At 37.5% G+C, this 19,637-nt stretch overlaps 1 protein-coding gene across 19 annotated transcripts in view; it reads right to left on the bottom strand.

Moving 5' to 3' along the window:
* Window positions 1–19,637, bottom strand: part of celf2 (cugbp, Elav-like family member 2) — a 51,394-nt gene that overhangs the window by 11,128 nt on the left and 20,629 nt on the right. For 3 of the 19 annotated variants that reach the window (XM_066668996.1, XM_066669000.1, XM_066668997.1), the window contains exons 5-8: window positions 18,842–19,065; window positions 15,866–15,929; window positions 9,818–9,952; window positions 8,191–8,319 (exon numbers count right to left, since the gene is read on the bottom strand). In XM_066668996.1, the coding sequence (XP_066525093.1) occupies window positions 8,191–8,319; window positions 9,818–9,952; window positions 15,866–15,929; window positions 18,842–19,065 (552 nt within the window). The remainder of the gene's footprint in view (window positions 1–8,190; window positions 8,320–9,817; window positions 9,953–15,865; window positions 15,930–18,841; window positions 19,066–19,637) is intronic. The other 16 variants (XM_066668999.1, XM_066669001.1, XM_066669004.1 and 13 more) reach the window with 11 other exon arrangements.

The raw sequence follows: 19,637 nt of genomic DNA, 5'->3' as shown, positions 1-19,637 counted from the left end.
TAGCAATCTAAATAATAATCTCTGGTTTTATGATGGAACTAATGAGGGGTCTAAGTAAGGAAGTTCTAAAGCCAAAATGTAAATGTTGCACTCCAGAAAATATAGTTATACTAGCAAAGGTACCAATCATACACCAGTAGTTTACAGCAAATTACACATACAATAAACTTTGAAAATCAATGCCTAAATGCAACTTTCTAGTGATCATTAATTTTACAAGGATAGAACATTATGAACATTAATTCGTTGTCTGTAACCTCTTATCCAATTTAGGGTTGCGGTGGGTCTGGAGTCTACCCGGAATCACTTGGCGCAAGGCGGGAACCCACCCTAGAGGGGGCGCCAGTCCTTCGCAAGGCGACACACACTCACACCTATGGACACTTTTGATTTACCAATCCATCTACCAATGTGTGTTTTTGGACCATGGCAGGAAACCAGAGCACCCAGAGGAAACCAACGCAAACACAGAGAGAACACACCAAACTCATCACAGTCACCTGAAGTGGGTCTGGAACTCAGAACCCCAGGACCCTGGAGATATGTGAAAGTGCCCATATTATGAACATACTGATAGGAATTTGATTTTTGTGGTTATATTAGTAATGAACAGGCAAACCATCTAATTCACATTACATATGTCAAAGGCAGGCAAACCAGAGTCATACTAGAAACACCTGATGGCCCCGAAAGCTCACTATGCAACAAGCTAACTAGAGTCCTTAATTGGTTCCAGATGTTTTACCTGAAAGTTAATAGGAGGCATTTTTAATAGGTTTTCTGTACCATAAATTCATAATTAATTCCACTATTGGGCATTAAATGAAATGCATATGCCCTTAATAATTTTTGAATGTGGTATTGATTTTGAACAACAATGAAAACAAGACCACGTGCATCATCCTGTTCAGCAATAAATAAAAAGTATTTTCTAAGAAACATGGATGTGCAGTATATTAGATAGATTACACTACGCTTTTTATTAGGGGTGGGCGATATAATATCATTCACGATAATACCGGTATATTTTTTTTAATTCTATAAGACTTTTGCCATATTGCGATATTGTGACGTAAGATCAAGCGTCTAACGCAGGGGCGTGAACGTGACTTGAGCTGAAACTACAGCTGGGGGATATATCGCAAATATGCATACATTCCATAGTGTTTTCTACATGATTTAGGAAATGACCGTATTCGTTATATTGAGTATGCAGAGGACACGCAGGTTTCCATCTGATTACATTTAAAACAGGGCACAAATGCCTCGTTCAGCTCTGTTTTTCTCTCTGGCACGCACCCACCTACACATGTGCGTGCACGCACGCACGCTCGCACACACACATATACACACAGATACACACGCACACAACGCTGTCCTGCCATTGTTCGTGTAAGCCCTGGAGCAGTTCTCAGCACTTATATTGCATGCACTCAGGTCTACTTCTCTGATAACTGTGAGTAAGTCAACAAAGGACAAAAATTTAACCAGTGGCGAAGCTTTATTTCCACATAAGGGTGCTGTTAAGACCATGAATTGTTTGAGATACGCTGCTCTCCCTCAACCGGTTCTCATTGGTCATCAATTCTTTTAGCCAATCAGCAGCCAGACTAAGCTTTCCATCATTTAGTGCTGCAGCCAATAGAGTCACAGTCCCCCCTACAGGGTTGGTTTTGTGGCGCTGAGAGAAACAGGTCAGTGCTTAAAAGAATAAAATCTTATTTTAGCACCGTGTCTCAAAGAAACAACATTTAATTTTTCCCTCAACACATCTGTGATGACAAAAAAAAAACTGACTATTATAATCAAAATAATTCTTTGAACATAAAAATCACATTAGATAATTTTATGTAAGATTAAAAATAATATTAAAGCATTTATATGAACTGTCTGTGAAAACACCATTTGTTTATTTGTTATAAAAAAAAGCAGCTTGGATGCAGGCAATTTGTTTCTTAATGTGAGATATTCAGTGTCTAGCAGATACACAGGGCTAAGCTTTCTTGAAGTGTGCACTGTGTAACAGTACTATCTAGGAAAATCTAAGCATCAGATAAGGATTCAGCATCGGCAGATACTCAATATTAAAAGACTCAAATCGGGGGCAGAAAAACTTGATCGGGCCATCACTATTTCTCAGACATACCGTTGATAATTACAGTTAGATAATGCAGCATGTTCCTTTTGGTGTTAAAAATAAACACTAATACTTTGACATTATATTTTGTTATGGTTTTCATAATATCATATCGTATATTGCCATTCATTTTAGGCATACTGAGATATGAGTTTTTGGTCATATCTCCTAGCCCTAATTTGTATCACAGATTTCAAGACTGTCTTTTGGCAAAAGTGTTTTTAAATGAACTTTTAAGAAGTTTTATATAAATATATTGTGAACGTATATCGTTATCACAAAAACGTTCCTAGTACACCACAATATTATTTGAATGTTATATCGCTCACCCTTACTTTCCATTATCAGCTTTTTCTCAGTGAGCTATGACAAAGAAATGTTTATTCTTTTGCAGTGACTGGTTTTAGAACACAGCACTAATGTAAACGCAATTGCAAAGATGGATAAATTCATACACAGCTCTTCTCCCTGTGCTGGAGAGAGTTTAACAAAATAAAGAAGCACAGAAACACACCTCCTCTTTATGCCATGTTATCCACTGTCTATCATAATGAGGAAAAGTGGAGAAAATGAGGAAAAAAAACATTTTTGTCATAGGACCTAATGGAAAACGGTTAGCATGCAGGCTCTCTGCTCTTCGGTCCAAATCTAAGTGAGTTATTCATACACAGATCTAAGCTTCAGTATTTGTCTTTGTGTATAATAACTACAGTCATGTGCCACATATTCATTTGTCTCAGGATTTCCCCCCATGTTTACATGGTAAATATTCTGATCCCACTGTCCCTGTGCTCTGAGAATGGAACAGATTCTTGGAGGATAATGTTTATCTTGATGTTTTATCTGCCTAAATGATTCCTCTGGTTTGGCTTAAAAGGTAATAAAGTAGTTGTCCTTGTCCGAAAGTGTGTGTGATCAGAGAGAGAGTTTCCCATGCCACAGCAAAGCTGAGGCTAAATCCCAAATGTCTCCCTACACCCTTTGTAGGGCACATTTGGTCATAAAATAATGGGTTCTGTACTCACATAGCCCAAGTCAAATTTCAGTTGTCTCTCTACACCCTCGGTAGTGCAGAGTCGGTCATGAAATAATGCATTTCCTCTCAATGTGTAAATAACTTGATGGCTAAATAATTTTCTATGTTTTTGTTAACGAGTGGTTGGCTGAAGTTTGTTGTTGTTGTGGTCCATATGTTCTCGTCTGCTTAATGGGAATGGGGAGGCATAGCTGAATATAAAGTGTATGGTTTGGTTTAAGACAGTGTGACATCAAATGTGTGTTGTATAATGCACCGTAAAAGAAAAAATTAAAACAGCATTAGCTATAACTTAAGTTTAGTCCCTGCTACAAAAATAGTTACAAATGTACTCATTTAAACTTAAACACTGACTTTACATTTCATTTCATTTCCAAGAGTCCATTCAGGTCCAATATGTAAAACAATTTGTTCCATCCACTAAGTACAAGATCCAAGTGTGTGTGTGTGCACGCATAATGACTGATTCATGCATATTTACTGACTGGCCTTTTGGCTTGACGGCTTGCAAACAATAAATGATGAGCAGGGTGCTTAGACTGCAGCTTCCTCATTTATTCTGCAATAATTACAATACTGACCTTTAGTATTCAATTAAACTATACAGCCTCTTAAATGAGCTGTGTGTGTGTGAGTGTGTGTGTGTGTGTGTGTGTGCGCGTGTGTGTGCGTGAGTGTGTCTGTGTGTGTGTGTGTGCGTGTAAGAAAGTCATTTGAATGAATGTAAAATGGATGATGTTCTTTTTTGGGAAGACTTGATTTATAAAACCAGAAACCTGGCCAAAAGGTTATTTAGGAAAGATGGAGATATCCGGATTAGGTCACTTACACACAAACACACAAAAGCAATGCAATAAGTGTCATAGTATCTATCCTCTTTCCCATAGGATGTTAATGAGTATTTGAATACCAAATTATTCACACACACACTCCCCTTGTTCCATCAATTCAGAAAAGCATTCCTTCCTCTCTCCAACAAAATTAAAAAGAAACCCCATAACTTAAATTCCCTGAAATATATAAATAAACAAATAAGCTCTGTCTCTTATAAACAGTACACAAAAAGTGTAATCTGGAATCATTATTCCACCACATATATTAACAGATTCTTTCACAAACAGAAAACTGAAAACCACTTTTTTTTATAGCAAAGCTCTGTTATATTAATAATAAATTTACCAGAAAATAAAATAGAATGGTACACAAGGTTTGGAAGCACCCATTGTGGAAGAAGCTAAATTTTGGAAACAGTTTAATCTGAAAAGAAAAGTATCATCTGAAAAGAAAAACATGAAATGAATAGAGGCGCTTTGGAGCAGGTCACCATGCCTAATGACAAACATCAGCAAAAGGGGTATAAGAGTGTGCAAAGATAAACTAGAGGTGGAAGTTTGAGAACAAACTTTGAAATGGGGCTTGTCACGTATTGCTAGCTTATATACTAATAAGACTTCCAATATATTTTGAATGCCACGTAAAAAAAAAAAAAAACACCTTAAGCAAACAGCCATTTTATTCAGATATCCACCTGAAATATACGACCAATTCAAATAACGTTAACAACAATTAAAAATAAAAAAGACTGGCTAGATATTTTCAATGCCACCTTTAAAAATCCACATTAAGTAAAGGTAATTTTATTTGGACTATCAACATTAAAAAAATGATCACTTCAAAAAAACCTGAAAACCTTAAAGTACTGCCAAAGTCTTCACCACCACCATAGAAATAAACCACATTAAAAAAAAAGTCCATTGTATTTAAACTACCACCTTAAATAAATGACAACTTCAAATAATTTTTGAAAAAATTTAAAAGTCTTCTAAGATATTTTGAATGCCATCTGAAAAAAATCACCTTAAGAAAAGGTCATTTCATTTGGACTACCACCTTAAATAAATGACCACTTCACTTAAATAATGGCCAATATATTTTGACTGCCATTTTAAAACAATTCCACATTAAAAACAGCCATTTAAATTAAATCTTAAATAAATGACTACTTTATATAACCCTTAAAACAGTAAAAACACACAAAATATATTTATCACCACCATAAAAAATAATAATAATAAAAAAAAAAATAATCCATTTTATTTAGACTTCCGCTTTAAGTAAACAACCACTTTGTCTAAATTGACATTCCTTTATATTTTGCCGGACATCTTTTAAAAATTCCACATTAAATAAATATGCCATTTTATTTAGACTTCCACCTTAAGTAAACAACAATTTCATAGAAATTGTCACATTAAAAAATCCTCATTAAAAAAAAAAGAAAAAAAATGAGGCCTGATTAAAAATAGCGCCCATTGTATGTAAACTTCCACATTAAATAATTGACCATGTCAAACAAACCTTGAAACCTTAAACAGTCAATATATTTTGACCTCCACCATAGAAAAAGACTTCCACCTTGAGTAAATGCTTCATAGAAAAAAAAAACAACAACAACAACATAAAAAGTCTCATTATATTTTGCAGGCCACCTTTTAAATATTCCACCTTAAACAATCAGCCATTTATTTAGACCTCCACCTTAAGTGAACGACCCCCTCAAATAAATGGACACTTTTAAAAATCCCTGACATCTTACAAAGTATCCCATTATACTTAGACTACCAATCAATAAATTGCTGGAAATTCACATTCCACCTTAAAAATCTGGCCACATTTATCGGGGGCTTCCTTAATTTAGTGCATTATACTGTTATTCTTATGCATTAGGCTCTATGTGTATGAGTGTATTATCTATAAGTGTCTGTGTGAGAGTGACGGTTAAATGTCATACATTTCCTATGAGTGACCATGTCCTGTTTGAACAAGGACTGTTGCATCAAACCATACTCAGCATCACAAAACTAACCACTTTGTATGAGAAAGAAGCCTTTGGCGATCAAATAGCCGAAAAAGGCCTATTCAGAAAGACACATGAGTTAGAGTGGATTATGACAACACCCCTTCTAGCCTTCCCCATTTAAATGAATGGAGGGATACTGAAGGAGGGATAAAATGAGTTGGATACTTTTGATCAGTCTGAAACTTGATGAGATGGGTCCTGGTGTGCCCAGGGCTCACCATGTTAAATTATCATAAATTGAAAATTGACAGTGTTAGAAATGAAATTAGTTTTGGCCAATGTATCCCTATGGCAAAACATTCCCCATTTTGGAAGCTTGTATTCCTAAATAAGTAAGTCAGTTTAATCCTAAAGCACAAGCAACTCTGGTTTTTCTATGATCATGTGACATTTCATGGCTGTAGCTTAAAAACCCTTGGAGGAATAGGGGGTTTATATATATATATATATATATAATGTAAAAGTTTGAGGCGTTTCTTGTTTATACTTGATGGAAAACACCTATAGAGATTAAATAGGTTCCATCCCTTCTAAAAAGCACACAAGTGCAACAGCACAAAAGCAAACAGCCTTTCTGTTATGTAAAGTGTGAACAAAAAACTATGCTGTAGACACGCACACAAGCTGACAACCTCATAACAACAATACAGTACAGGTGTACAAAAAGACAGCAATGGATTAGCAGAGTGTCAAGTGCGTGGATGTGTGTGTTGGAGACAGGGCGAAAAGGAGTTTGCTGCAAACTGATGCCATTGACCAATAAAACCTGATTCTAGGAATGAATGCAAGTTCAGTTCATGAGTCAATTAATGACAGATGTCAAATCAGACTTTCATGAATTGAAAATAAGTTCATTACCTGAATCAGGGAGAACATTAAAAACGTAGAATTCTACAAACATTTATACACACAGACATATAGACATACAGCCAAAGGTGGAAAGTAACAAACTACAACACTTGATGAGTAATATATTTCAAATGACTAGTTGTTTTTCTCAAATTGTAATGGAATTTATTTCTAACATAATAGAAAAAAAAATCATGACTCACAAAGTTAATATTACATTACTCTGAAAACAATTAGTAAGCGTTTTAGGAAGAAATAAGCCATCTTAAACTTATTCATTCATTAATTTATTTTAAATATTGAAAACCTAGACACAAACAGCTGCCTAAAAATAAATACTTTATGAAAGCCTTAAGATCTGTTCCTTTGTGAGCTGATTTATTTAGCAGAGGCTGGGTTGAATCTGCAGGATGGGGATTGTTAATCATCAATTTATTTTAGAAACGATTAGGCGTTTTAAAAAACAATAAAAATTTCTTCCAACTTGAAAAAACATGTTGTTTGGGTGACATGTTAACTTGTTAGTAAACCTGCCAGTACAATTTAATTTTAAAGGGAAATTGTGAGCATTGTGGCTCCCTCTTCTGAGAGAAATATTAACTTTAAGTAACAGAAGTTAAGCATACCATTAATTGTAAATAAATGCCTTCTAAAATAACTTTTATTCTGGAAAAATTAAAGTAAATAATCAGTGCTCTTACTTTTCCACCCCTGCAGACAACCAGGCATACATACACAGATATATAACACCACAAACAGCAAACTCCCATCAGACCCAGAGAGATGCCCTTCTTAATCGTGAAAATGATCGTAAATAGATCTGTCTGACTTAATGTTTTCACAAACAAAAAAATCAACATCTGGTTTACTCCACCTCCACAATCAACAGCAAAAGTTGGGGAAACAGCATGACCATGATGTAGGAAAGGATGATTCTATTATTGTTCTATTCTGTCATTATTTTTCTAAATGCTATTCACATTTAGTACCCACCAATTAGTCCATAAATCTTTACTCAAAGCATTGGGTGGTGGTGATGGGTGTGTGTGTGTGTGTGTGTGGGGCGGGGTAATTATGCAAAAATCCCAACAGTGTGGCCTTGTCACATACATTTGGCTTATAATGTATACATAGCTCAGATAGAAATAAGGTAAATTGTGAGAGAAACAGGAGCATACAACCAGCACATGAATGCATGTATGTGAATGTGCATACACTGAGTGGGTGTCTCTCTGGGCATTACACAGCGGGCATATGTGGGCGTACTGAAGAGTGGAATGGGTGAGGCGGATGCAGGGCTATACTCACTGTTGACGCTACCTGCGAGTGCATTAATATTGTTGAGACCGACTGTGGCCCCGGCCAAACCCTGCAGAGTCCCCAAAGAGCCCAGAGAACTCATAGCTCCTGCACTGGAGTTAGCAGTGGAACCTGCTGCTGAGAGAGAGCGAGATAAAGAGAGAGAGAGAGAGAGAGAGAGAGAGAGAGAGAGCAATAGATAAAAATAGAAATATGCAGAAAGAAAAAGGAAGAGGGAAACAGAAGGAGAGAATGGGAGAAGGGGGATAGTATGTTACAGTATATAGAAAAAAAAGACATGGCTTCAAAATCTTCACATTTGTAACAAATTTAATCTCTCTCTCTCACACACACACACACACACAAACATGCACGCACACACACAAATTATTACATTTGGATACCATCCAGGGTGGGGAGGTGCATAATGGTAGACAGAAAAAAGGGAGAAATAAAAAAAAAGGTCTATAGAGTGCAGGCCAAATGTCTGAAAGCAAAAAATAACTTTACAATAAGTTTGAATATAATTAAAGATGCAAAACTTTGCAGGAGGATCTTCTTAAGCCACAGTGTCTATTTGTGATATTTACAAAATTAGAATTATAATTAGAATCACTTTATTGGCCACTGTGCTTGCACATAGAGTAATTTGTTGTCCACATTTAACTCAATCCATGCAATGAAACACACATTTACACACACACTAGTGAACTGTAGGGGGTAGTGAGCACACATGCCCTAGCCACAGCGCTTGGGGAGCAGTTGGGGGGTCGGTGCCTTGCTCAAGGGCACTTCAGTCATGACCTGCTGGCTCTGGGGATCGAACTGGCAACCTTCCGGTTACAAGCCAAGTTACATCTGCCCATTATAAGTGATGCCAAATTAGTGATGCTTTCAAACTTTTGACTTGAAATGTTGACTCAGGGAGGGAAAGAGAGAGAGGAAGTGATAAAGTGAGAGAAAGAAAAAAATAGATATGTGAGAACAGTAACAGTCCAGTGCTCCACCTAGTATGTCTCCCACCTGTAAACAAATATTTTCAACAAATACTTCCATAATACAAATACTTATGAATAGAAAAAAAGTCACGACAGCTAAAAAACTGGCAGCATCAAACACCTTAGTGCACACATTCCATAAGATGAGGATGGCCATCACTTTGGACAAATTGTAAGCGCTACGAGGGACCCAACAAAAACACACACACACACACACACACACACACACACACATACACACACACACAAACACAGAGCCAGGATCTAGCTTATAAACATTTAACTTAAGCTTATGAAAAAGACTAGACACGGACAAGGAGAATGTTTAATGAATGGAGGGATACCGTGGCTGCAGTGATGACGATTTTGGTGGAGCATATTGTAAGCAGAAATGTTTTTATTAACATTCTTTTGATAATCTTATACTTTATTATTAAACAACACCCCAGAGTGCGATAACGATGATGATGGTGGTGGAATTTGACTACCTTATTGCATTGTGAGCATTCTTACATACAAAGTTTAAACATGTTTGGTTTTGATGTGACAACTCTAAGGGGTACAATGACTGTGATGGGGGTGGAGGTGAGGAGAATGGTAGCAATGATGAAGGCTCTGGCTGGGTGGCCACTGGTTACCTGGGCTGGCCAGGGCTCCCAGGGACCCTGTGCTGGAGGTCAGGGCGCTAGCGGTGGAAGGGCTGGCAGAGCTTTGCGCTGCAGCTGCAGCTGCTGCTAGAGTGGCCAGATTCTGTAACTGCAGAGCATTCATACCTGAAGAGAGAGAGAGGGTCAGTGTGTGTGTGTGTGTGTGTGTGTGTTACCATTGTATGTATGTGTGTGACGACAAATTACATTGAGGATGGCTATGAATCCAAGAGTCTACATTTCTGGCCAGTGTTTTGCCTGCTTTTGTAGTGTGTGTGTGTAAAAATGGAAAAAGTGTGTCTGAATCCAAGTGTATTCAAGGAATATGGCCATAGATTCATATGTTTGTGTATGGGGCATTTGACATGTTTGCATATTTGTATGAAGCTGTTTGCACAAGTGAGCATACAGTACTGTACAAACCAGTCAAAAAAACAATAAGTAAGAAGAATTGCTTTTTCAATTTTAAGAAAAAATGTTTTACAAAGCTTTAGCATTCTAGGGTATACTACCTTTTGGACTAATTGCAACCCTTTATTCTTTTTAGAATGCTTGTTTATTTATTTATTTAATTTTAATTTTTTTGCTTTTTTTTTTTAAGAAGTCTGCAGGGATATTTTTCCAAACTTGCAAATTTCACTCCAAGCTGGCTTGTGTAATACAAACACAAGGATATTTTTCATATTTTTCATGGAGCTTGAATGGTCCTTCTAAATAAAAGGTTAAAATCCCATTTATCTGATGAGGACAATTTATGTTTAGCACTGGGTCTTGCACATTATGTGACAACACAGATATGATGGTGGTTGTAATTATTAATATTTTTTTGTATATATTTAGAAATTATTTAAACATTAGATTTGGAAACTTCTGTATTACACCATTTTCTTTTGACTTTCTAATGCAATAGATTATTTTGTCCTCAGTACTATTCTGTCAATTGAATAACTTACGAATTTTTTGACTGGAAATGAAACAAACAAAGGAGATGCACAGTACTGTGTTTATAAATCTGCAAATAGGTTCGAATGTATGTGTATATGTGTGTTTGTGTGTCCCACACACACCCTGCTCTACTACACTCGAAAAGGAGAGAAAGTGTAAGGGATCAAACACAAGAATGTACAGAATGTGTCGTATATACACTCTCAATGTATATACTATAAACTATGAATTAACACACATTTAACATACACACAGTGGACACACAGAAGTTAAGACACTCAAACTTTTCTAGGTGTTCTCTAATTTGTTAGATGCATTTTACAGTTGGGAATATCATCTGGAATGAACAGCAATAGAATTAATGCCAGTAGTTTTCCTGTAGTCAGTAAAAGTGGGATTTGTAACCATACAGGTTATCAAATACTATTTGGGCTAATACCAAAAATAGATGTGCAGAGATGACCTGCATCCGTCCTTGAAAGCAGAAGTTTTGCCATTTTCAAACAGCTCAAGCACTCCTGGCTATTTGGCTGGTGGACCACTGTGAACCTTGCAATGACACTAACTTCAGTAAAAAAATGCCCAGCTGCATCTCATACACTTGTAATACCACTACACACATACACACACACACACAATCTGTGCCACTGCTTTGCAGAGAATGATCCACCACAAATTCCACCACACCAAATATTCTACATTTCACTCAATCTGTTATGCTCACACTACAATTAGACAAAAATAAAAATGTAAATAAATGCAATACACTCATTAATCTCAACCAGAATAAGTGAGGAGCTAATGGTGTGTTGTGGTAGTCTGTCATAAATTGAAAGGATAAGAGAGTCTAATGTGTATAAAGGAAAAGAACCAGGAGAATGGGCTGTCTGTATGTTTTTGTGCTACTGAATAAAGGTGAATTCTTAGCCAGAACAGTGCGATCCCCCCACACCCCCACCCCCCTCTCTCTGTCTCTCTTTCTCTCTCTGTGTGTTTAAAAATGCCTGCTGATCAGCTGGCACACAGCTATGTCATCGGTCAAGGAGGGCACTTGAGGGAGAAGAGAGAAGAAGAACAGGGGAAAAAGAGGGAGAAAAAGAGAGGGTGTGGAAATAATAAACAATGGATGAAGAGTAAGGATGCCAACAAAACTGTGGGAGTGCAAGAAGGATGAAATATAAGGAGAAAGGTGGAGCAAGAAAGCAAAAGTATCAGTATAGGAGTCAGAGAGGGAGAAGGGAAGAATAGATAGTGAGAGAAGGGAAAAATAAAATGAGAGAGAAAGCTAAGAGTGGGAGTGCAGGTGGGGGACATATAGAGAGAAAAGGGGTAGAAATGAGAGAGAAAGAGGAACCAGAAAAAAAAGTGCAATAAGGAGGGGAGAATGATTGTAGCTAAAATGGAGAGGGAGAACAAGTCAGAGTGAGATGATGATACACAGCAAGTGAGAATGCGAGATAGAGAGGAATTGAGACAGAGACACAGTGAGTGAGAAAGATCAAGAGAGATACAGACAGAGAGAGAGCAAGGGAGAGAAAGAGTGTTAGAGGGGGTCAATGGAGAGAGTGTTTGGCTCTTCTCTCAGGCTCAGTGTGTGTTAGAGTGTGTTACTGAAGCTCCTTATGGCTTACAATGTTCAGTGTGTGTTACTGAAGCTCCTGAGCTCCACCCACAGCAGATGTCAGCTGCACAGACCACCCGCCAATCACGGCCCGTTGCCAGGCGACAGATGGATGCGTCTAAGTTTTTAACTATTCAACTGAGTAAGAGCTGAAATCTCAGTGAGAAAAAAACTCCTGCTAGTTTACACTTCATGAAGATGAGGAGACACTCATACACACAACCCTATTGTAAACATATTCAATTAGGCTGAAACAAATTCAACCCAGAAAGAAGATTATAGTATAACACAGATGTTTGCAGGAACAATGATAGATTAAAATTTGTACAAATGGCATGTATAGATTTATGTGTGTGATATAAACAGTCATGTAAAATCATAAAGTGTAAATGTCACACATACTTGAATGCTTATGTATATATTTACCTGAGCAGCAAGTGTTTATTTGCTAAAAAACCAACAAACATTATTCCAGGGAGTGTGATATTCTGTGCGTGAATGTGTTGGTTTAACTTCTTCCAACTCTCTCCTCGTGGCAGTCCATATTATTTAAGGTTATCAACCAATAACTTGTTTTACTGGTAAATAATATATAATAAATAAATATATAAACTTTTAATGATTTTAAATAATGTGTGCTGTTGATTTAACAAATATATGCAATCAAGGAAAATCTGAACAAAACATTGTTCTTAAACTCACACACACCTATTACTTTATAGAAAAACAATGTTATAATTCTTATTTGTTTTATATTATTATTTTTTTGTATTTACTGTGATAATGTATAACTTTATACAAGCACCATGCTTACTGAGAAGGCATTAGTTTAAATATATATAATTATCTTATGTGCCTAAGACTTCTGCACAGTACTGTTTTTATTTTTTTTTTTGGTCAGTGTGATTGTATAGCTGAGCAAAAGGGTAAAACAGCAAATGACTTTAGATTTTTTTCTTCAGGTTGACTTGAAAGCAGTTTGAACTCTTAGGATGGCAGAGTGAGTGTCAGTGGAAGTCTTCACTATGGACTTCAAACATTCATTGTTGGCTGTGGCTTCTTTCTTGGGATAAACTCTATATAAAATGGTTTTACAAGGGGTGTCTGTTTTAGAAAAACAGCAAAAAAAAGCACAAACAAAATTCGACAGTTATGGTAATCTCACCAAATTAGAGGCAAATCTCTTTCATCCTGCACTGTGGCAGCTGGTGCTGCTGTCGGCTTACTGTGAACCTCTGTCGTGCTCGTGTGTGTTTGTGCGTGTGTTTGTATGTGGGTGTGTGTGTGTTTCAGAAATGCACTGGTGAACTTAGTCAAGAGCTTTGAGAACTACTTAATGGTAAACAAAACCAGCAGCACACACTTCGTACACAGCACAGTCGCTAATTAAAAAGGAGCGATACATTCTTCTCTTCCATTCAAACAAGGAAAGCGTGGAGGTGAAAAAAGAGAATCGTACTCCGCTATAAATGCAGTTTTTGGTTATTATTCCTCTTTTTTTCCTTTCATCCATAGCAGTGACAATGATAATTGAGTGGCTGCTCCAAATATTCGCTGTGTAAAGCCCAGACGGCTCGACAAACAGACCACAATTAAAACACACACACTCACACACACACATACAGAGAGAGAGAGAGAGAGAGAGAGAGAGAGAGGCAGGGTGTGGCAGCTAAGGAGAAAATGAAAAAATAAAGCAACAAAACATTTAGTGGCAACACAGCAAAGCGAAGCATAATAAGAGATAAACAAGCACACACACACACACAAACACACACACACACACACACACACACACACACACACACACATACACACACACAAAAACTGTCAGTCTGCTTGTATAACAGACAGATCAACACTGTCTGAACATCAGCGATACATGCAACACTTTGTTCCTCCTCCGATCTCTATCTTTCAGACTGGTGGAACTTCACACACATTTTAAAATCTTTTGGCTGGACCAAACCACCACCAAGAGCTTTGGGGAAAGATAAGAGCATTCAGAGTGCTAACAACACTAATAGCACAGTCTCCAAATTGGTGCTGGCATGTCTGTGATTATCAAAGGTCCTTTTAAATATCCCCTGGACAGACAGCTATGGCATAGTGAAATCTGGAAGAATAGAGTCTTGAAGGCACAAAACACTTTATTTCCTCTCATAAAACTAATAGGAGGAACATCTTTGGTTGTGGTCTGCATACTTTATGTTAATTTACAATGCCATGATAGACAGCTGAAGCAAAACTAATCCACATGTCTAGCCATGACTGTGATCCAAATCTTGCATGATTGCACTCTGTATCTAAACATTTCCAGACAGGCTCAGAATTTAGCCTCTTTCAGCTGTGTGAATTACTGACACAGTCATTCAATTGCATACATGCTAAGAAAAGAAATATTTTTATAGAATAACTTATATAAAACTATAAAACGTATAAATATATAAAACTATGAAGTTTAATGTTCTGGCGCAGCTGCTTGATCCTAAGGTCAGCATGCTCAATGCCGAGCATAGACTAGAGGGGTATAAAGGCAAGACAATGCAAGCTTATTTATATAGCATCATTGCCAATTCACAATTACAATTCAAAGTGAAGAGGTTTTACTGAACTACATTGTCTCTAGAGATGGAGGCCCACCTGATACCTTTGGGATACGTTGTAGTGTTGTCTGTTATTCTGAAGGAATCCCCCAAAATCCATACCTGATCTCACTAATGCTCTTGTTGCTGAATGTAATGAAATATTCATGCCAACATGTAGTGTGGTGTCTTCCCAAAAGAGAAGAAGCTGTTTAAGCACCAACGAGGGCAAACCTCCTACAAATACCCTTGATTTCATGTGCAACACATAATTTACTAACTTTTGGACATAAATGATTCCACATTCAAGGCATGAGATCCACAGTGAAAGTGTTCAGATTTCACATGCTTGTTGAGATTAAAAGTCTTCCATTCAGAGGGACAAAATCCCAGGTATCGAGCAAACAGCAGAGAGCACATCCTTTATGCATAATGGTTAGTTTAGAGATTTTACAGTCTGGGGAAAAGGGAAAGGCTGCAGATGGTTGAATGCCAGAGCATTTGTTTGCAGCATCCTTGACCATACAAACTTGCACATTACGTATCAGGGAAAAATGTTCAAAATTTTGAATTTTCAAAATGCCATACACAAAATTCATTCTGGTTTTCAATTCATCTCATTTTACATTCTTCTTTTCACACACAAGAATGTGTACACACACACACGCAACAGAGATTCTGTAAGGTAGTTGAGGCAGAGCCAAAAAAGCCTCTGCCACTGGTCGGAAATCTACATTTAAAAAAAAAAATTCACATTCACACGCTCCAGAAGTTCAAATGCTCCAGAACTGGACTGGTTAGTAATGGGAGTTTAGAAGAAGGGTTAAAATGAGCTTTATTGGTTAACACCAGACTGTTTGGGTAAAAGGGACTGAACTGAGATCAGCTTACCTGCCATCTGCTGGATACCACTGAAAGCTCCCAGGTTACTGGAGGAGGTTGCCTGCTGTAGCAACTAGAAGAGAGAGAGAGAAGAGAAAAAAAAGATAGAAGGATGTAAATGGACAGCATTATATCTAAAAAAAAAAAAAATATATATATATATATATATATATATACTTGCTTTGAGCAGGGTTCTCATTCTCACATTGTGTAGAGTTGCAGTTCTGCTCTGTTAAAGGCATAGTTATAATGGAATGTGCAATTTTACTTAAATACAGTTGGCCAAGATATGGTTGATGCTATGATTGGCTTCAGATGTATCCATAGGTTGCAGCTGATGTCACAGTACAGAGTAACCACATTTTGGGTAGCTACTCATTACTCAAACACAACTCAAATAATAACTGTGATATTTAAATTGGTTTTATTGTTTCTGCTGACACTTGTAGTACTTGTTTAGATGTAGAAAAAAATAAAAGTATGGAGCTCTATCCCATTTATCCGTGCCACCTTTGTAAACAGCTCAGTTCGTCTTTGTCAGGCAGGAGTAGAGCTGGGGCCACGTCCCATACATGCGTGCATAGTGCACATTACAGATAATAATACGAATAATACAGACAGCAGTTAGACATTAATTTGAAAGGGAAACTTGGATCTTATAGCTCATTAAAAATAAATTTCGACACACAATGCACTACGTGTGTGCAGACACTGTTATTTTATGACTGACACTGTGCCCTAAGGAGGGTTTAAGGAGACATTTGGGATTCTGCCTCAGGCTTGGAAACCTCTCTCACTAATCACGCACACTTTTAGACAAGGAGAACTACTTTATCAAATTTTAAGCCAAATCAGAGTAAAGATTTAGGCAGACAGTTGCAACAAAACATTATCCTCCAAGAATCTGTTCCACACTCAGAGTGCAGGGACAGTGGGATCAGATTATTTACCCTGTGGACAGGGGGAAAAGACTGAGACAAAATTATATGTCGCTCATGTCTGTGGTCTCAAAAAATAAAAAGAAAAGAAAAAAATTGAATGAAATAAGACGGTTACTTAAGCTTTTATATGATCTGTGTATGAATAGCTAACTTAGATTTGCATTAGAGACTGACATGATAACAGCTTTCCATTAGATCCTATGATGGAAATTGTAATGTGGCTAATCGTTTTTTCCCCCTAATTATTAAACACAGTGTGATGCTTGTATGTATGCTTTTGGGTGTTGTAAGACTTTCTCCAGTGCAGGCAGAGGAGCTGTATATGAGATAAATGTATCAGTTTTCACATTTGTTTACATTAGTGCTGCGCTTTGAAACCAAACTGTGCCCAATATTTCACCCATGGCAAAAAAAATCTTGTTACTGCAACCCATGAATTGGGTAAAAGGGTAAAAAGTGTGTGCATTCCATATTTTTGTCAAATAATTCCTTTAAGTTTTAAAGCATTCTGTTATAATTAACCAATCAGAGGAATCATACAATCAAGAAAAAAACTATGCAGTGCTGCAACCCTCTAATATTTGTGTTTGAGAGCACTGGCTCAAAGAAGTGCAAAGTCTTTGTTTAAGAAGAAGGTCTGAAAGAGTAATAAATGCAGATGAGGTACTTAATTGTACTCTATGGTGAAATCTTCAATAGGAATACTCTTATACAGTCTGTTAACTGGAGATACACACAATGCATGCTACTAGCTCAGACGAAATGCATCAAATCAGGGCTAAACCGTAAGTCAACTGGAAGATTCCTAAGGCCTTTTTTTGGAATTGTTTTGTTTTTAATAACTGGTAAGAATTGCCAGATTTAGATTTGTGTTTTAGATTTGTACAAGGACAATAATCTGAAAATGTTAAAAAGTGATTTCTGTTCAAAATAGTAAAAATAGCCAAAAGTTACTTTCCTTAAAATGCTATATTCTGAGGGTAGAAATGACATGTAGTCAAATCCAAATGTATACTGGTTGAACTGTATTGCTAAGATGGTGGTAGACAGGCAACAGTATAAATTAGCATGCTTATCATTTCCCTTAACTGTGTGTAGCTGCACTTTACAGAGTGTGAAAGGTACTAGGTAGAGGACAGCAGAGTGGTCACTAGGGGGCACTTAAAAGCAGAGTAGTCACAAAAGATGCTATGCTAAAGGTTTAAGATGACAGGCTCGCTAGAACTAGCTCAGCCTTGGGCTAAGAAGGAACGAGGGGTAGAAAAAAGAAGAGTGCAGAAGTGGAAGAGGAGATGCGACGTCCTGTCTCAGTGCTCTTGGATAATGCACCTTTTGCCTTGTCCCTCTGTATGGGGATCAGTTATTTACAATAATGAAAAGACAGAAAAAGCAAAAGGGCAAAAGTTTCATTAAAAGAGTGACATAATTTGGAAGAGCTGAGGCAGGAGGTAGTAAGGATGTGGTTGTAAAAAGTCTAATAAATGGACATGATGTACGATCATGTAATTCTGAAATTGTCAGAAAGGATACTATAGCTTAGTCTAAAAACAGCTGGGAAATAGAGAGCTAACTAGAAACTGTGGTGTTGTTCAAGATGTGCCATGTCATTTTCACCAGAATTATGTTTTTGAAAGATTTTGTGCTGTTACCCTTGAGGGTTGTCAAATAACAGTGTTGTAGTTTATTCAGAGAATTTTCATTGAATTTTACTGAAATAATTTCAGCTCAGAAAGCAAAAGACTGGACAAATTGTTTGTTGATTGAAGGTCACAACTCTGAGGGTAAAAATCATCAAAAAAACATACTTCTGCGAACACTGAGGAGATTACTGAGTGAAGGCACACTGAACAACACACAGCAAGTTCTTGACACTGGGTACCAGTCATTTATGGTCATATATCTGACAGAAAGGCAGACAGAGCAGAAGGGAGACGTGCGGGCTGAGCCCTTGTGCTAAGAGACATGGAGTGGGGCGGAGTCTAAGCCAGAAGAGACGGTGCAGGGGGCAGGGTTTAGGAGTTTGGGGGCGGAGACAGTGACTGACTGCGGCGGCGGCGTTGGCTGCGCTGCTGGTTGCCGTGGTTGGGTGGGTGTGGCCTCTTACTGCCAGATACTGCGGGGTCAAGCCGGTCAGGCCAGTCAGGCTGCCCCAGGCTGAGGCGCTGTTGAGTTGCTGCATTTGCTGAGCCAACTGCTGCTGCAGCCTCCTCTGCTCTTTATCCTTTTGAGTGTCAGCAAACTTCACCACCATGGGGGAGGAACAGCCCTATAGAGAGAGGGAAAGAGAGTATATAAGAATGGGGGAATTAGAGGAGAGACAGGGAGGTAGAGAGGAAATAAAGGGACAGAGAGTGAAATGAAAAGAAGAAGAGGTGAAGAACAATAGGTAATGAAAACAGCAGTGCAAGGAACAAATATTAGGGGGAAAACAGAAAAGTGGTATAAAAGAAATAAAGAAAAAATGTGAGTGAGTAAGGGAGAAGGAATATAAATCTTAGAGAGAGAAAGAGAGCGAAAGAGAAAGAATGAGGGCCAGGAGAGTATAATCAAGCATTTACTAAAAAGTCATAACACAATTACTGAAGAATCATACACTATTACAGGAGGACTTTCTTCAATATCTGTATTACTGCAGTCAGTTAATGATCCATCTAAACCTAACCTTAATCTTGACTTTCAGCTCAACCAAAAGGCAACATTTCTGCTCGTTAAAGCTTTATTTAGTTGTTTTTGAAGGTAACACTACTGCTTTCGACATGGAAAGCTAGGGTTTGATTCTTAGCCCGGATAACTACACTATATCAATTCAAGTCCATGAATAAGGCTCCTTACACTTCATT

This window comes from Hoplias malabaricus, chromosome 4, assembly GCF_029633855.1.
Source record: "Hoplias malabaricus isolate fHopMal1 chromosome 4, fHopMal1.hap1, whole genome shotgun sequence".
NCBI classification, from domain to species: domain Eukaryota; kingdom Metazoa; phylum Chordata; class Actinopteri; order Characiformes; family Erythrinidae; genus Hoplias; species Hoplias malabaricus.
The sequence above is the reverse complement of the archived record's forward strand: the minus strand, read 5'-3'. Positions and strand labels throughout refer to the sequence as shown.